Source organism: Zonotrichia albicollis, chromosome 31 (genome assembly GCF_047830755.1).
Source record: "Zonotrichia albicollis isolate bZonAlb1 chromosome 31, bZonAlb1.hap1, whole genome shotgun sequence".
NCBI lineage: Eukaryota > Metazoa > Chordata > Aves > Passeriformes > Passerellidae > Zonotrichia > Zonotrichia albicollis.
The window spans coordinates 2894204-2910498 of record NC_133849.1 but is presented as its reverse complement, the minus strand read 5'-3'; the positions used below and the strand labels follow the sequence as shown (position 1 = coordinate 2910498).

Below are 16295 nucleotides of genomic sequence, written 5' to 3'. Positions count from 1 at the left end.
GGAGGCTTCCTTCCTCCTCATCCTCAGTATCAGCCTCGACTTCCCTAACCATCCCCCCTCGGGGAGGAGCTGGAGGATGTTTCACCCACTCAAATGTGTCCCGTTCTTGCTCCTCAGAACAATAGACCTTATCTGATCTCATACACCGTTGTCCTATACTGCATGCTGAACAGCAGCGTTTGATTTGCCCTCTCTTTGCCTTGTTATCCCTTTCAAGGGCCAAGACCAGTGAGTCTGAGGGTGCTTTAATCCCACAGTCCCTCTGCCACTCTTGGTGGTTTCTTAAAACAAAAAACATATCAGCATACGAGACCTCATTCCATTTACCCTCCCGTCTTAGAAACAACATCAACTGCAGTAAAGTATTATAGTCCAGGGTTCCAGTGGGTGGCCACCTTGCCCCGTCCTCTAGCCTATATAAGGGCCACCAGCGTGTACAATACTGGATTAGATCCTTTTTATTCTCAGAGCCCCCCCGGCTAGTGACTTCCTTCCAGTGGGCCAAGATGCACCCTAAGGGGCTGGCCTGCGGAACTTCCTTACTCTGGTTAGTTCCCATTATCTCCTTCTTGCTCTGTCCCGCTTCCACCCAAACCTCTTTTCACAGGACTTCACAGTAGCTTCCCAGTCCTCCTCCCACACACCCCAAGTGGCAGGTACCAGATGTGATTTCCCACACACAAGTTTTAAGATCTTAGGCTCTGAATCAGCTTGATCAGGAACCTCTAGTTTACACCTGGGGCACGTGCCCCGTCGCCTGCTAGAACAACAATACCAGCGTTTCCCACAAACTACGCACTGTAATAATACCCACGCAGCGTGCCAACCTCTTGATGCGCCAAAGGTTACTCGAAATTTCCCGCAAAAGCAAGCTATTCCATTTATTACAGGGAGCTCTAAATCTTCTACGGCAAGCTGTTCCCAGTCCAGACTTACAAGAATGCCAGCTGAAGTCCGGTAGAGTCCCTCTAAGTGAACTCGTTCGTCTCCTCTATATATCCAAAAATTCACCGGATTCACGAACTCCCAAGGGTCGAGTCCAAACCACTGAGGCAGAGGAACCCCTCGGGTTCGTCTAGCCACGGTGAAAGCACGCACAACCTACACCACAATTTACCACTTTTACTCAATAAACGCCCTCGCGCACGCTTTTCACAGTTCACTCTGTTTTCTCCGTCGGGCGCTCCCCGCCCCCGCACAGTCTGCTCCGACCGGTGTTTACTCAACCTCTCAAGCGGTGGGCAGAACTTTCGCCCCCCCGCACAGCCTGCTTCGGCCGGTGTTTACCCAGCCTCTCAAGCGGCGGGCAGAACTTTCGCCGCCCCGCACAGTAGAGCACTATGCATCTGCTCTCTATATATCATACACTTTATACACTTGCACAACTTACAAATACAGCGCGCTGATCACACAATGCAACACACAGCAACACAGTGTCCGGACACCACTCACACGCACAAACAGAAGAAACATACGCGAATTCAGCTCTGCCCTATCAGAATCTGAATTCTAATACACGCATACACGGGTTCACCCGGCTTACCCCCAGAGCCGCTGGCAGTCCTGCTCTATCAGGACGATGGAACGAACCCCGTCTCTAATACAGCCGCTCTATCGGCTGATCCCAGACGTCTCTGGGTCGTTAATTCCCTTGTTCTTCCCCCCCCCAGGGGCCCCTAGTACATACCGTGTCCTTCTCCGTGGCCAGCAGGTTCTTGTCTGTCCCGGCAGGAGGCAAGTCGAGGTGAGCGGAACTTCCTCCAGGAAAATCCTGGGGTACGCCTAGGAGTCCGTCGGTCCCCCCCTGCCCCTGCGGGGACAGAGATGGAGACAGAAAGTATCTCCTGAATCTCCTACCTGGCTCGCCAGAATGATTTGCGGAGAAAGGAAGAAACCTCAAAACTTGTAAAAGTTGTAAAGCCCGGTATGCCTTTATTACGACGCGCGTCGGACGCAAGCCTCCCAAAAGGCGTGCGTGCCCCTGGAAACTCCGAGTCCCCTTTTTATCCCCCCTTCCAAATGCATATGCATACAGTTTCAAATTAAGTTCATACATATTCATTCCACGCGACATTTAGCACTAATTCTTCTTTATCGAAGGAATTCCTAGGTCGGGGGCAGGTTGACCTCGCGGTTTTCTGTTTTTCTTTCTCTGTCTCCTTGCTGTCTCTGGAATGCGGCCTCTCCTTCAGCTTTAGCTCCACAGACCCTTCACCTCTCCTAGACATTTTACCTAGTTCAGGATGGATCCTTATTCTGTCTCAAGGGCCCCCTGGGCTGCGTGAGGGCAGAGCCGGAGCTGAGGGACAGCCCTGGAACGGGCCCGGGACCGAGGGGGATTGAGCTGAAAACACAAACAAACTTCTCTGCACCTCCCGCCACGGCTTTCCCGGCACTGCGGCTCCGGTGGCTCCGGCTCAGCGGGAAGCCCTGGACCCTCACTTCTCCTACCCCTAATTAGGAGCATCAGGGCATCGCTTTGATTGCCCCCAACAAGGGAAAACCGCCCCAAACCTCTGTGAGTGAGTGGGGGATGGGTGAGTTTTATGACAGAAAACCCCAAAAACTCAGAGCAGGATAATGAGGAGTAAGTGAAGACCCTTAAATCCAGGTTTCCCCCATGCCTCCCTCCTTCCAGCTGCACCTTCTACCCCGGCAGTGCCGCAGATAGGGAATGGGGCCGGGCTCAGTTCATGCCCCGGGGCTTCTCCCTCTGCTCAGGGACAGGAGTCGTTCCCCTGCTGCACCCTGGGCTCTCTCCCACCGGAGACTTCTCCAGGAACTTCTCCAAGCTGAGTCCATCCCACGGGGCACAGCCCCCTCCAAGTGCTGCAGCGTGGGTCACTGTGCACCAGGGTCAGTCCTGCCAGGACAGGCTGCTCCAGCGAGGCCCTCTGGTCACGGGATCACAGCCTCCTCTCAGGCATCGCAGTGCTCAGCGTGGCTGCTCCGGGGACTGCAGGGGGATCTCTGCAGGCCTGTGGATCTGCAGGGGGATCTCTGCAGTCCCATGGATCTGCAGAGGGATCTCTGCATCCTCGTGGATCTGCAGGGGGATCTCTGCAGCCCCTTGGATCTCTGCATCTGGCACCGCCAATTTTGGAGGCGCCAGGAATAGGCTGAGCTCTGTCTGAAGCTCTTCTCACATTCCCCACACCCTTCCCATCACAGGGAGGGTTTTAACTCCTCACAGATCCCCAGGCTGGGTTTGCAGCCCCTCCTCGTGTGGGATCTCTGGCGCTTTTCCCCTCCACTGGATTCCTGCACTGTGGAGCCGTTCCAAATGGCCTCTTCCACGAGGTTCTGTCACAGGGATTTGTTCTCCCTGGTCTCTGTCCACAGCTCAGTGCCTGGGGGAGGAAGGACAAGGAGAGGAAGAGACAGGGAGAAGGGAAAAGGAAAAGGCAGGAGGAGAGGAAGGAAGAAGAAGGAACAAGGGAGGAAGGAGATGGGAAAGGAACGAGGATGGATGTGTGACAGAATGAGGAGAGGAAGGAGGGTGGACAAGGAGCAGATGGGATTTGCCTCCATGGCAGAGGGAAGGGGAAGGAGATCCCCCCAGTCCATCCCTGGCAGGATGGCGTTGGCAGTGAGGCTGTCCTGCAGCGATGCTGGGCTGGGAGATGGAGCAGCAGAGAGGGGAAAGGGGCAGTGATTCCTCCTGCCCTGCCTGGCTGTCCCAGCCTGGAGCGTCCTGGCGCTGCCGAGGCCCTTGGAGCATCCGGCACTCCGGAGCCCAAAGCTCACGGCTGCTTTATAAAGCTGACAAAGTCAGCAGGATGGGTCTGGGTATGATCTGCAGCAAACTGGGTTTATTGGTACAGGAACAGGGGACACAGCTGAGCAGGGCCCAGGGACAAAGGCAGGGTGCAAGCTGAGGGCACAGGGGGTTTTTATATGGGGTAGTGAGGGTGGAGCTGAGGGTCAGGGTCCAATGGATATGGGGGAAAATGGTGCAAAGGAGGGGTTAAGGGTCAGGTCGGCTAATGGGGAAACAGTGGCAGAGGAATGCAGTAAATTAGGGCCAATGGAGGGACAGAGCGGGAGAACATTCTAGGGACTAACCAGGGATGGGTAATAGGGAGTGAACTAGGGTAATTAGGCCAACGGGCCAATGGAGTAACATAACTTCCCAGAAATCAGCATGTACTTTCAAAGGTCTATGGGAGAAGCAAGCTTCAAACCATAACCCTGAAATCTATTCTTCTTATTGGAGACCAGTCCCCCAAGGGTGGGAGACTGAGACTCCCATGGGCCTCCACACCAATGCATCTTCCTTTTCCTCACAGCATCCTTCTCCTCCATCCAGACAAAGTTTAGGATTGACAAATCCTGGCTTTGGGGGAAGATCAAGGGGTGAGCACATTGGGTATTGTGAGAAAGGAGCCTCACTCTTTAGAATTTTTGAAAGTTTAATAAGGAATAATAAGGGACAAATCAGTAACAGCGCTGGGTGCTTGGCGATGGCCAGAGGCACACCGGTTAACCACAGCAACTCTTCTTGTCCAGTTTCTCCATTGTGTTGTTCAAATACATACTCATAATGATTATACACATTCAAACATTTCTTTGAACTTGTTTACATGTTCCAGAAATTCTTTAGGTTGGTGTGACCCCCAACTCGCCGTTTTAGAGCACGTGCTGGAATCCTGGATTGCTGTTCTGAGGGTTGTGTGTCACTCCCTCACAAGGGCCCCTGTTCTGTGGTTTCACAGGTGACAGTTATTGACAGTGGAAGGGTCAGTGGCAGGGGTCCTCATCACATCCCTTCCTTAAATGTTTTCTGACCCTGCAGACGGTTTTAGCTATTTCCACAAGTACTTTAAATGAACATTAGCTATTTCACAGATATCTCTGAAGTGTATTGTCAGGTATTGCAAAAAACAAAAGCATTAGTTATTATTTCACAACTACAGCTACTTCTGCAAAAGTTAACATTCTAATGCACAACACATGGCATCCACTTTAATATTTTGGAAAAGCCAAAACTATAATGTATGTTTTTCATACTGTCCACAAACTAAAATATCATCCATAAATTATGTTCTGAGGATATGAGCTACACAGAGGCCAGGGCATTGGCCACAAAAAGCTGACACATTATACTACAGCAAAAGCAGTTAAAAGTGATCACAAACCGTACTATATAAAACTCGTTGTGATTAAGAATAGTTTGCAGAAGTCAGTACATAATAGCAAAAGCCAACACTACCCAGTTATTTATAACAAACCCAGGGCAGGTTTTTCCCTTGCATGGAGCACTTGGGCCTTCCCCGGGCCCCTTCTGCCCTCGTGCAGAGCCGGTGGCATTTTCCAGCACACCCAGTTTGTAACCAAGAGCCGGGTGCAGCCGAGAAGGCTCCAAGCGCCTCCTTCCAGGCTGACTCTGCAGGTGCCGAGGCTGCTCTGGGCTCTGCCAGGGCTCTGCTGGGGCTCAGCTCTGGGCCAGGCTGGGCCCGCTCTCCCCTCACATTGCTCCGGGCAGCTGAGGCACAGCGGGAGGAGGAAGGGACACGGCAAGGCAGTTGAGGGTTAAGAGAGTTTTTATTCAAAAAACTGCCATAACAAACAGGCTGTCCTAACTACCATAAACCACCAGTGCTAACTACCATAACTAACTAGTTGTCCTAACTACTGGAACTGAAAGCTGTCCTCAAGGGCTTCATCTCCTCCACTGCTCCCTCAGTTGCTTCGCTGCAGTGATCAGAGGGGTCAGGAGAGAGGCTTGGCTGATGATAAAAATGGGGGCTGCCCAAAGGATAAAAAGGAAAGAAATGAACTGTTACTTTCCAGAGAGTCAAGTTCCTCCCAGGCTCTGTTGCAACAGGACAAAGGGAAATGGTTTGAAACTCAGGAGAGGGAAGCAGGCTCAGATTAGATCTAAGGAAGAATTTTTTAGCCAGCAGAGTGGGGAAACACTGACAGAAGGTGCCCAGAGATGTGGGAGGTGCCTCCTCCCTGGAAACATCCAAGCTCAGGTCAGGCAGGGCTCTGGGCCCCCTGAGCTGCTTGAAGATGTCCCTGCTCGCTGTGGGGCACCAGGCCCAGATGAGCTCCAAAGGAGCCTGCCAAGCCACAGCAGGCGAGGATTCTGCTTGCTCTGCGTGTGGAACGCAGCCAGACTGGAGACTGTCGCAGGGGGCCCCCACAAGAAAAGCCCTCCCTGGCGCTGCTGCTTCCCCTGCAGCCCCTGGCCCTCACCTGCAGCAGCTCCTGGGCAGCCCAGCGCCGCTCCTCATCCGCCTCCAGGCTGCACTCGAGGCAGTCCCGCAGCAGAGCCGACAGGCGCCGGGGCTGCTGCAGCTGCGGGCTCCCGTTCTGCCGGATCAGAGCGCGAGCCTGCAGGGAAAGCAAACTCAGCGCTCTGCCAGCTCCCTTCACACCCACACGGGCTCACATCCACCCCGGGGCCTCAGCCCCAGCTCCAGGGGCACTTTCCTCCCTGCCACAGATGCTGCTCACAGCTCATTTTGCTATGCCAGTCAAAAACCGCAAACCCTGGGGCTGCCACAGCCACTGCAACATCCAAATGATCTCACCTTGAGAGCCAGTTCCATTGGCTGACTCTGTCAGTAGGAACCTCCATCAGAAATAGCACATTTTGCTTCTCCAAATGTGGACACCAGCTTTACAGGCCATTTTCCAGAGTCAGTGTGGTCTGCCTGTGTTATTTCAGAGGATTTTTACATCAAGTGCATCTCTGCAGTGCCACTGACACTCAAGTAAATGCATTCCTGATGCCCCATCCCAGAAACTGCCAGGCAAGAAACAGGAGTTTTGTGATGCTGAAAGCTCAGGCTTGGTGACACAGAGAAAGTAGCTTGGACTAGGAAAGAAATACTTTAGACTAGGAGGATATTAAACAATCATCTTCATTTTTTCAACAAGTCTCCCAGTGAGAAGAATCAGGGGGGAAATCATCTCACAAAACTCTTTTAGAAACTCCTGCAGAAAACTTGTTGGTTTTGGGGGTGGGATGTGGGGTTGGTGTGGGGTTTTCTTGCAAGGTAATATTAGAACTGATGCGCTTGCTTCACATTTTCAGGTCATCCTCACAGCCAGCAGAGCTGCAACAACATAAATCCCAAAGAAAATTGTTGCGGGAGACTGAAGGATTTTCTTGTGTGTGAAGGCTGGAGTCCTCTGGGCATTCCCTTCCCATGTGCAGAAACCTCCAGCTGCTGCTCCCAGTGCAGGGTCCCCCTGTGCTCACAGGCCTCTGCAGCCACTGCAGAATTTGCCTCTTACCATGGCCGCCGTTTCCCTGAAGTAAGGAGGTTCTCCTTCCACCATCTCGATGGTCACAGTGCCAAAGGCCCAGACGTCCACCTTGGGGCCATAAGGAGATCTGGTCACAACTTCTGGGGCCATCCAGTGAGCAGTGCCCACCATGGAGCTGCACTGGTCCTGCTCAGGGCTGAGCTGAACGCAGAGGCCAAAATCAGCTGAGGACAGAAACAAACCCTGTCAAAGGCAGCTGGAATGAGGAAACCAAGCACCAAGATTCCCCACTCTCAGTCTGAGAGTGCAGTAGTGAAGTCAGCTGGAAAAGCTCTCAGGGCTGTAGCCAAGCAAAGATGGAACTGGACCCTTCAAGAAACCATTGAGGAAGGGGCGGGGGATGTGAGAGAGAAGAGGGGAAGGAGGCGGGAGGAGGAACGAGGATGATCGGAAGGAGTGATTGAATCGGGAGAGGAGAGGTGGGAGGAATAGGAGGGGGAGAAGATGAGAGGAGCAGAAACTGGAAAAGTAGCGGGGATCCTCCGGCCTTCATCGAGGTGTCCGGGGGGGGGGGCAGGAAGATGTGGAACCCCCAGCCAGGTGTGTTCCCAACACGGGGGGCTCTGACCATGGGGGTGCCCCGGGATTATCCAGCGTGGATCCTCCCACGGGAGATGGAGATGGAGCAGCGCACGGAGCTCGTCCCGCACCGGGCACTGCGGGATCCGCGGGCAGCGACCCCTCCCCCCGGGCCCAGCCCCCACCCTTTGTCCCCCTCCCTTTGCCCAAATCCGTCCCATCGCCCCCCCCCAAACCCCTCCCCATCGTCCCCCCAATAAACGGCCCCGGGCCCAACTGGGAAGCTTTACTGGGAGCACTGGGACCAGGCACTGGGCGGGGGCAGAGCGCCAGCGGGGCTGGGGGGACACGGGACCCCCCAAGAATCAGCGGAGCGGGGACGGAGCGGGGGGTCCCGGCCGGGCCCGAGCACACGTGGAGGGGCTGCGGCCGCCGCCGGCCCAGGAGCTCTGTGGGCACAGAAAAGGGGGTGACACCGGGCTGGGGGCCCCGGCGGGAGCGCACACGCTCCGCCACGGCGGGGACGCCACCCCCGGCACCCGCCCTGACCTTCTTGCGCAGGGAGAAGCCGAGCCCCAGCGCCAGGAAGACGAAGCCCAAGACGAAGCCCCCAATCCCCATCAATATCTTGATGCGGGCGGCGTCCGGCGGCATCTCTGGGGGGTCCGCAGGGCTCAGCAGCCCCAAAACCTCTCACCGACACCCCGAGCCCCTCCCAGCGCCCCCTCCAGGCTCATTCCAGTCCCTCCCAGTCGCATCCAGCATCCTCCAAACCCCCTGCCCTTTGCACCCAGCGCCCACAAACTCCCTCCCAGTCACACCCAGCACCCCCAATCTCCCTCCCAGTCACACCCAGCGCCCCCAAACTCCCTCGCAGTGCCCACCAGGAGCCCCCCAAGCCCATCCCACCCTCCCCAGTATCCCCCAAACCCCTTCCCAGCCCTTGCCCAGCCCCCAGTCCCAGCCCGGCTCTCTCCAGCTCCCTCCCAGTGGCTCTGCCAGCGCCCCCAGGGGCTCCCCCGTACCCCAGTGCCGCCTCAGGGGCTGCTTTAGGCTGACGTGCTCCACCTGGCAGCTGTAGCTGAGCCCACGCCGGGGGGGGGGTTTCCAGCAGCACCAGCAGCTGGTAGGTCCAGTCCCCGTTGGGGACCACGTCGGTGGCCACCACGTGCTCCGACAGCTCCTGCTGGCCCTGGAACCACCTCACCTGGATGGCAGCAGGGTAGAAATCCATCACGGAGCAGAGCAGGCGGCCGGGGCCGGGCTGGGAGCTCGAGGGGGGCACCAGCGAGATGGACACGCTGGGGGACACTGGGAGAGACAGAGAGAGAGAGCGGGGACACACTGGGATCAGCTGGGGGGCACTGGGAGAGAGAAGGGAAGGCTGGGATGGGCTGGAGAGGAACTGGAAATAGAGTGGGAGGGACTCGGAATGGACTGGGAGGGACTGAGGGCGACTGGGAGGAACTGGGAATAGACTGGGAATTGACTTGGAGAGCATGGATGAGACTGGGAAGGACTGGGAGGGGCTGTAGTAGCACTCGGAGGAACTGGAAATGAAGTGCGCGGCCCTGCGAGGCCGAGTCCAGCGCGGGGCACTCGGCGCTGCGGATCTACCAAAGAAACAGATGAGTCATCAGCGGTACGCGATCTCATTGGCTGGGAAGCGTCAGCTTAATGCGTCGCTGAAATGGACGCGGGAGGGAGCACTGGGGGGCACTGGGAGGGAATGGGGGGAACAGGAGGCCCCGGGGATGGGCACAAGGAGGGCTGAGGGCTCTGGGGCGATTCTTGGCGAGGTTTTGAGGGGCTCCAGGGTCATTGGGAGGGCAGGGACCGAGGGGACACGCTCTGCCCCGCGCTCACCTCGGCGCTCCACGTTGATCGGCGCAGCAATCTCGTAGTTGTGCCGGCACCTGTCCACGTGAGACCGCATGAACTCCACTGTAGCCAGGTCGCTGTTCCACTTCTTGGCATTCTTCTCCCCTAAGGGGGTAAAACCCACAAAGTTCCCAACGTCGCTGTCGAACGTCAGGAACTGCTCCCGGTTGTAGATGAACCTCACCACCAACCTCACCTTCTCAGTGCCGTTAATGAAGAGACAATCGGCCTTATGCATCCACTGGAACACCCCTGTGAGTGCAGCACACAGCTCAGGGATGTGCCCCCCTCAGCACCCCCAAGCAGCACCCCCAGAGCTCCGGGGCCCACCCCGGATCCCCACTCCGCACCCCCTGTGCCCCACGGCCGCCATGGGACCCTCCTGCCCGCGCTGCCGCTTCCCCTTTGCCGCCCTTCCCCCATTTCCCCTTCCACATCGTCTCCCCTCCCACCTCCGGCCTCTCCCCAAATCACTTTTGGGGTCCCATTTCCGCACAAATGCCCCAATCTCGGGCCCCCTCGGGCTCAGTTTTGGGGTCATCCCCTCCCCTTTTTCCCCCTTTCTTCACCCTCTCCCACCCCTCAGCCCCTCCCGCTCTCCCTTTGGGGGGTCCCTCTTCATCCCCCTCCATTCCGGGTTCCCCCCTTCGCCCCCTTCTCCCCCCCGTCCCAGCGCCTCCCGCCCCTCGCTCACCCGAGAGCTCCGCGCCCGCAGCCGGGGGGGCTCCCAGCACCACCAGTGCCGCCAGCAGGGCCCCAGCTGCCGCCCCTCGCCCCATGGCCGGGGCCGGGCAGGGAGCAGCAGCCCCAAAGCAGCCGCGCTGCGCTGGGAGCGCCAGTCCGGAGCAGGGCGGGCTCGGCAGCGCCGCGCGCTCTCATTGGCTGCCGCCGCTTCTGGGGAGCGATCGGCCGCGGGCTCTGCCCGGCAACCGATGAGGCAATCCAACGCCCTGACCGCTCATTGGCTAAGATGCCGCCTGCCTGCGCTCCCATTGACTGAGGCCTTTCCGGGACGCGGCAGCCCCGGGCTGGGGGTTTTTTGGGCAGGGGGAACCTTGGGGCGCTGGGCAGGTGGGGGCGGGGATGGAGAGACGCGGGCTGTGGTGGACCAGCCAATCAGAGCCGCTCATTTCACATTCAACCCCCATTTTTGGGTTACTGAGCTCGTTCAGAATTTTCTGTTCGGATCCCTTGGTCCCGCTGTCCTGGTTTGAAAAGTAAGTGAGTTTTTTGGGATGCTGTAGTCAAACCAATCAGTGTTCAGATTTGAATATTGGCACCTGGTGTGGCCCCTGAGGACATGGATTCACCTCTGAGCACACAGGGGGTTAAAAGCAGAGAACTCCCAGGGGAAGCTCTCTTGGTTCCGGCGGCTGAAAGGTTCAGAGCTGCCCTGCCCGGCTGCGGGCTGGGTGCGGGAGGGGAAGCCATGCGGCCGGGTGAGGGGAGCCGGGCCTTGGACAGAGAAGGGAGGTGAAGGCCCCTGCAGGATGGAAGGGTGGAGGAGCACTGAGAGGCATCGGGCAGCGGCCACAGAGAGAGAGAGAGAGCCGGTGTCTGTGCCTGTGCCACCTTGAAATTTGATATCATGTGCTGGCAGCACAGCCGAGAAGGAGAAGGGGTGCAGAGAGAAGGTGCCCGGCAGGGCCAGCGTGGGAGTTCTGGGCAGGCAGAGCCCGAGATTTTAACCCTTTTCTTGGATGATGGAAACCTTACAAATGCTGATCCTCCTGGAGCTGAATGAGAAGAGAGATAGGGATGAGATAAGAGGAGATGGGCCACAAGAGAAGTTGAGAAGAATCCTAGGTGGGAGGAAATGATAGAGTGGCCTTTGGCTGGACTTTTCTTGTATAGCCATGGACAGAACCCTTTTTCCTGTGGCATAGAGACTGCATTTAGGGGCAGGCAATGGCTCGGAGCCAAGAGAGTGCAGGGATGTGATGTGAAGGAGTGGCATGAACAGAGATGGATGAGGAGGGTGGTGGTGCCCTCTGCCTTCAGTGAGGAAGAAGATCTTTGTTCTTGAGACCCCTTGACCCCAGGGGGTGAATTTGGGAGGAACAGGTGTCCCAAAAGTGAGAGACTGTGTTCATTTTTGGAACTGGGCAAAGCATCCTTAAAAGGGGAACCCCAGAAGCAGCTCTGGTCCGTGTGCAGTGGTGAGAGCACTGGGCATGGAAGGAAGATGTCACCATGGGAAATGATCTCCGGGCAGTGCCACGTGTGACATGGAAACACAAGAGGTTTCAACTGTGTTTCCTGGGGAAGCCTGTGGCACAAGAGGGACTCCTCTCTCCTTGATGAACTGAGAGTTGATTATCTGAGGGGTGGTGATGGACTGACAGTTGGTGACCTGAGGGGTGGCAACTGAATTGCAAGTCCAAGGTTTTGCCTTACTGGGATGTATTGGGAATTTGTTTGGGGGGAGGAGGAATGTTTGGAAGGTTTTCATTCTTTCTGTGTGTTTCTTTTATATATTGTAAGTTAATAAAGTTTTTTTTCTTTGTATTCCAAAGCTGGAGCCTGCTTCGCTCTATTCCTGGTCACATCTCACAGCAGACACCAGGGAGAATGTATTTTCATGGGGGCACTGGCATTGTGCCAGCATCAAAACGTGACACCAGGGATAATGGCTGCTCATGTCAGTCCATCCCCTTGCCCAGAAGGCACCCGCTTGTGTTTGGGCACGAGCTGCTGGCCACAGCCAGACGGGCAGCACCCGCAGCATTGGCCATCAGACGCTGGGCTGAGGTTTTCATCCAGAGAGCAAGAAAAACAGCCAGAAGCACACAAGGCAACTTGACAGCATCTCTGTAAGAATGTCATTGTCCTGTGAAAGTCAATAGTGGATGGTGGTGTTGTGCTGCAGAAAATCACTTCCGAGCAAAAATCATTCCAGGAAGGGACAACAGCTTCTGCCTTCTGACAGATACCAAGTGTGGCCACCAATTGCTCCAGGTGCTCCTGCCAACAGCCACCTGCAGAAAAGATCACATAGACACCAAGGCACGCTGGCTTTGGCTGTCCTCTGGCAGAGATGTCCCCCGGGGCCACAGGTCTCTGTGGCAGGAGAGAGGCACCAGCATTGGCAGGCCTTGGGCATGGCAAATCTCCTTTGGCAGGGACTCTTCCACAGCTGCTGCTGCCAGCGCTGCCCAGGGGACAGAGCAGCATTGGAGCTCTGGGCCACACGTTCCGTGTCTGTGTCATGCCCCTGCGAGTGTGCCAGCCACCCAGCACCGGGACTGGTCCCAAAGAGGCCATGGCAGGGCCTGTGGAAGGCCCCGGTGCCCTTCCTGCTCTGCTGTGCTGGCAGCCGTGGGGGCTCATTCTGCTGCCCTGAGCAGGCAGAGCAGAGGAGCAGCTGCTTCTTGTTTGGGCCCTTGCTAAAGTTCCTGCTGGGCTGTGTCTTCAACACTTGGGGCAAGGTCTTGCCTGCAAGCTGGGGCAGTTTGGGTGGGGTGGGGGTGTCTCCAGGGCACGTGGAGGTGTGTCCTGGGGCTCTGTGTGACACAGGGCACCGTGGTCACTGTGGAATGGAAAGGGACAGAGTGTGCAAGGGTGACACTTTGTGACACGCCATGACGTAGGTGCTGGCGGCGCCACGGCCACGCCACAGTGCTGGGTGCACGCGACGGGACAGGACGGGACAGAGCAGTGCTGTGAGGAGTCCCCACACAGCCATCTCGTTCCTTGCTGACCCGGAGCTTTTCCGAGGTGTTCCCTGTGCAGGTGACCTCGAGGCCAGGCTGCGGGACTCGGGGACGTGGAACATTTCCCAAGCGTCTGCCATCCCTCCGGCCGGTGCCCTCAAGGACAGACTGCGGGACTTGCTGTCCTATTTACTTCTGGAGACTTCTCTCTTGCTGCTGCCCTCGAGGACAGACTGCAGGACTTCCTGTCCTGTAGCCTTCCTGAGACTCCTCTGGTGCAGGTGCCTTCAGGGCACGACTGCAGCACTTGCTCATCTTCAGCCCTTCCGAGGCCTTTCTGCTTCAGCAAGCTCTTCCAACTGCAAAGAGTGACATGGAGCAGAGAGCCCCCAGCGTGCCCAAGCTGGCCTGGCTGGAGGAGGAAGAGGCTGGAGCTACCTCAGCACAGCAGCCTGAAGAACTGGAGCAGTTGCAGCTGCTGCAGGAGCGTGAGTGTCAGAGCTGGGCCGAAGGGCTGGTGCCTGCAGCCAGCTTGGCCCCATCCCATCCCATCCCATCCCATCCCATCCCATCCCATCCCATCCCATCCCATCCCATCCCATCCCATCCCATCCCATCCCATCCCATCCCATCCCATCCCATCCCATCCCATCCCTGTGGACATATCCCTGGATAGGACAGAAGCTGGGCTGGAGCACCTGGCAGCCGCGCTCCATCCCCCGGGCATCCCGAGGCTCTCCCTGCCTGGGGAGCTCAGGGCTGGGCTGTTCTCCGGCCTCTCCCGCAGCCCCTCAGCTCTGGCTGCGCTCGCTCTTTGCCAGATGCAGCCAAGGACGGGACACAAGAACAGGAAGATGCCCGTGGCCGCTTGGGCAGAACGGCGCAGGTACCTGCGGCCATCCCCACCTGGGCTGGGCCTGCTGGCACTGCTCAGCCAAGCACCAGGCTTGGAGCGCTCCATGGATTCTCCCTCCCTTGCTGCCTTTCTCCTGCAGACCCTCTGTGAATTCATCACGTGCCCTTGGCAGGAAGAGACCGCCGGTGTGGGCACGGGCGTCTTGGCCAAGCTTCCGTTCCTCGATGCCGAAACCGGTGCTGCCATGCTGGATTTGCTTGTGGAGAAGGGTGTCTCCAATCCAACACAAGTAAGCAGCCTGGGGCAAGGGCTCGATGGCCCCAGCAGTGGTGTGGCGCCTCCAGCCGTGTCTGCCAGGCTCCTTTGGCCTCTGAGGCCCGGCCCAATGCGGTTGGAAGGGAAGCACTTCTCAGGGGAAGTTGCTGCTCTGGCAGCTCTGTGAGTCTCCCCGTGCCCTCTGCAGGTGCCCGCCATGGTGAGGTTCATCCACCAGTGGCTCACGGCCAATGAGTCTGCTGGGCACAGGCTGGACAAGGCCCTTCTGGAGCTGACCCAGGAACACCCCTGTGACGTGCTGATCACCCTCTTGCGCTGGGCCCCATCGTGTGACAGGTAGGGCAGCCCCACGTGCCTTGAGGGCTCAGGCTTCACCAGCCCATCACCCTGTAGAGCCTGTCCCTGCTGGCTGCCAGACAGGCGGGCAGTTCCAGGATCCTCTGGCTCCTCTGTTTTCCAGTGCTGCCATGTCAGCTCCTGAGCCTGGTGCCACGCTCTCTCCCTGCCCCTCGGGGCCTGTACCCACGTGGGCTGGCTGGCCGCTGCCGGCCAGGGGCAGTGGGCAGAGGCAGGGCTGATGGCCAGCGCAGGACCCTGCAGCTGCCCAGGCCACGGCGCTGTGGCCGAGCCTGCCCTGACACAGAGCGCTGACCCCACAGAGCTGCCGCCACCATGTGGGGAACCATCATGTCCTCGAGCAGGACTGCGGAGCCGGCGCTGCAGCTGCTCCTCCATGTGCTGAGCGCCTGGCCCATGCACAGCGTGTACACCTCTGATGGGGACGACGCAGGAGTCTTTGCCCTGGCTGTGAGTTTCTGGTGCCGGCCTTTGCCAGCCCCCAGGCTGCCTCTGGAGCAGCCAGCTCTCTGTGCTCCCCCCAGCTGCATCTCCCTGCCTCAGGCACTGGGCTGAATCCTGCCTTAGGGGCAGGGCTCAGGGGCACCAGGCCGCCTGCTCCCCCCGTGTCTCTCTCGACCTCTCCCTTGCACGCTCAGGCCCTGCCACGTGGATGTCTTGGCCACTGAGCGTTGTCTCTGGCTGTTTTATTTCTTGCAGGCAACCGTGGCACTGTGGAAAATCTTCAATCTGGCCTGGCGCTCGCCTGTCGTGCTGGAGTATTTCCCCAGTCTCTTTCTGCATCTGCTCTTCCAAGCTTACATCAGCACGCAGGAGATGCCAGAAGAGGTTGAGACCTTCTGGCAGGGATGCCAGGAGCAACACGGCCTCCCCGCCAACCCCAACAGGTGCTCCATGCCAGTCCTCCCAGTCTCCCCGTCCCTCCCATGCCCCAGGGCAGGAGCCGGGGCTCCCAGCCTGACCTGGCCTTTGCTCTGCACACAGCTTTGCGCTGCAGACCCTGAAGGCCCTGCTCTGCCAAACGCGCTATGAGCACGTGGTGCTGTCCATGGAACGCAAGTGTGCCTGGGACACGCTGCTCCGTGCCGACACCCACCACTGTGCAGTGGGTCTGCTGGCCAGGTGAGACCTCGTTCTCTCCACCGCCCCTCTCCTTTGTGCCCGCAACGCCCCACGCAGTCCCCGTGCTCATGGGCGGCAGGGCCTTGTCACCAAGGGAGGGATGAGCAGACTGGAAAAGGCCAGCAGAGGAGGGTGCCCGGGAACAGCCGCCTCCCAAAGCGCCCCCGGGGAGCTCGGGAGCAGACCAGAGCTCTGCCAGTCAGCCCTGGGAGAGGTTTGCCCGCCCGGCCCAGGAGCAATGGTGCCTTTTTCTCCCTGCCAGGGAGATGCGCTGTGTCTCCATCATCTGGTGCTGCAGCATGGCATCCGGCCTCTTTGAGCTGCTCAGCAAAGGCATTTCAGACTGGGAA

At 58.0% G+C, this 16295-nt stretch overlaps 1 protein-coding gene across 1 annotated transcript; it reads right to left on the bottom strand.

The window, feature by feature from the left end:
- Positions 1-2935: 2935 nt before the first annotated feature.
- Positions 2936-10532, bottom strand: LOC141725769 (SLA class II histocompatibility antigen, DQ haplotype C beta chain-like). The gene is given in 8 exon segments (XM_074529802.1): positions 2936-3084; positions 6228-6339; positions 7249-7329; positions 8113-8456; positions 8826-8901; positions 8903-9111; positions 9667-9933; positions 10376-10532. Coding segments are annotated over 8 exon segments (1323 nt in total). The 5' UTR covers positions 10461-10532.
- Between the last annotated feature and the right edge of the window lie 5763 nt (positions 10533-16295).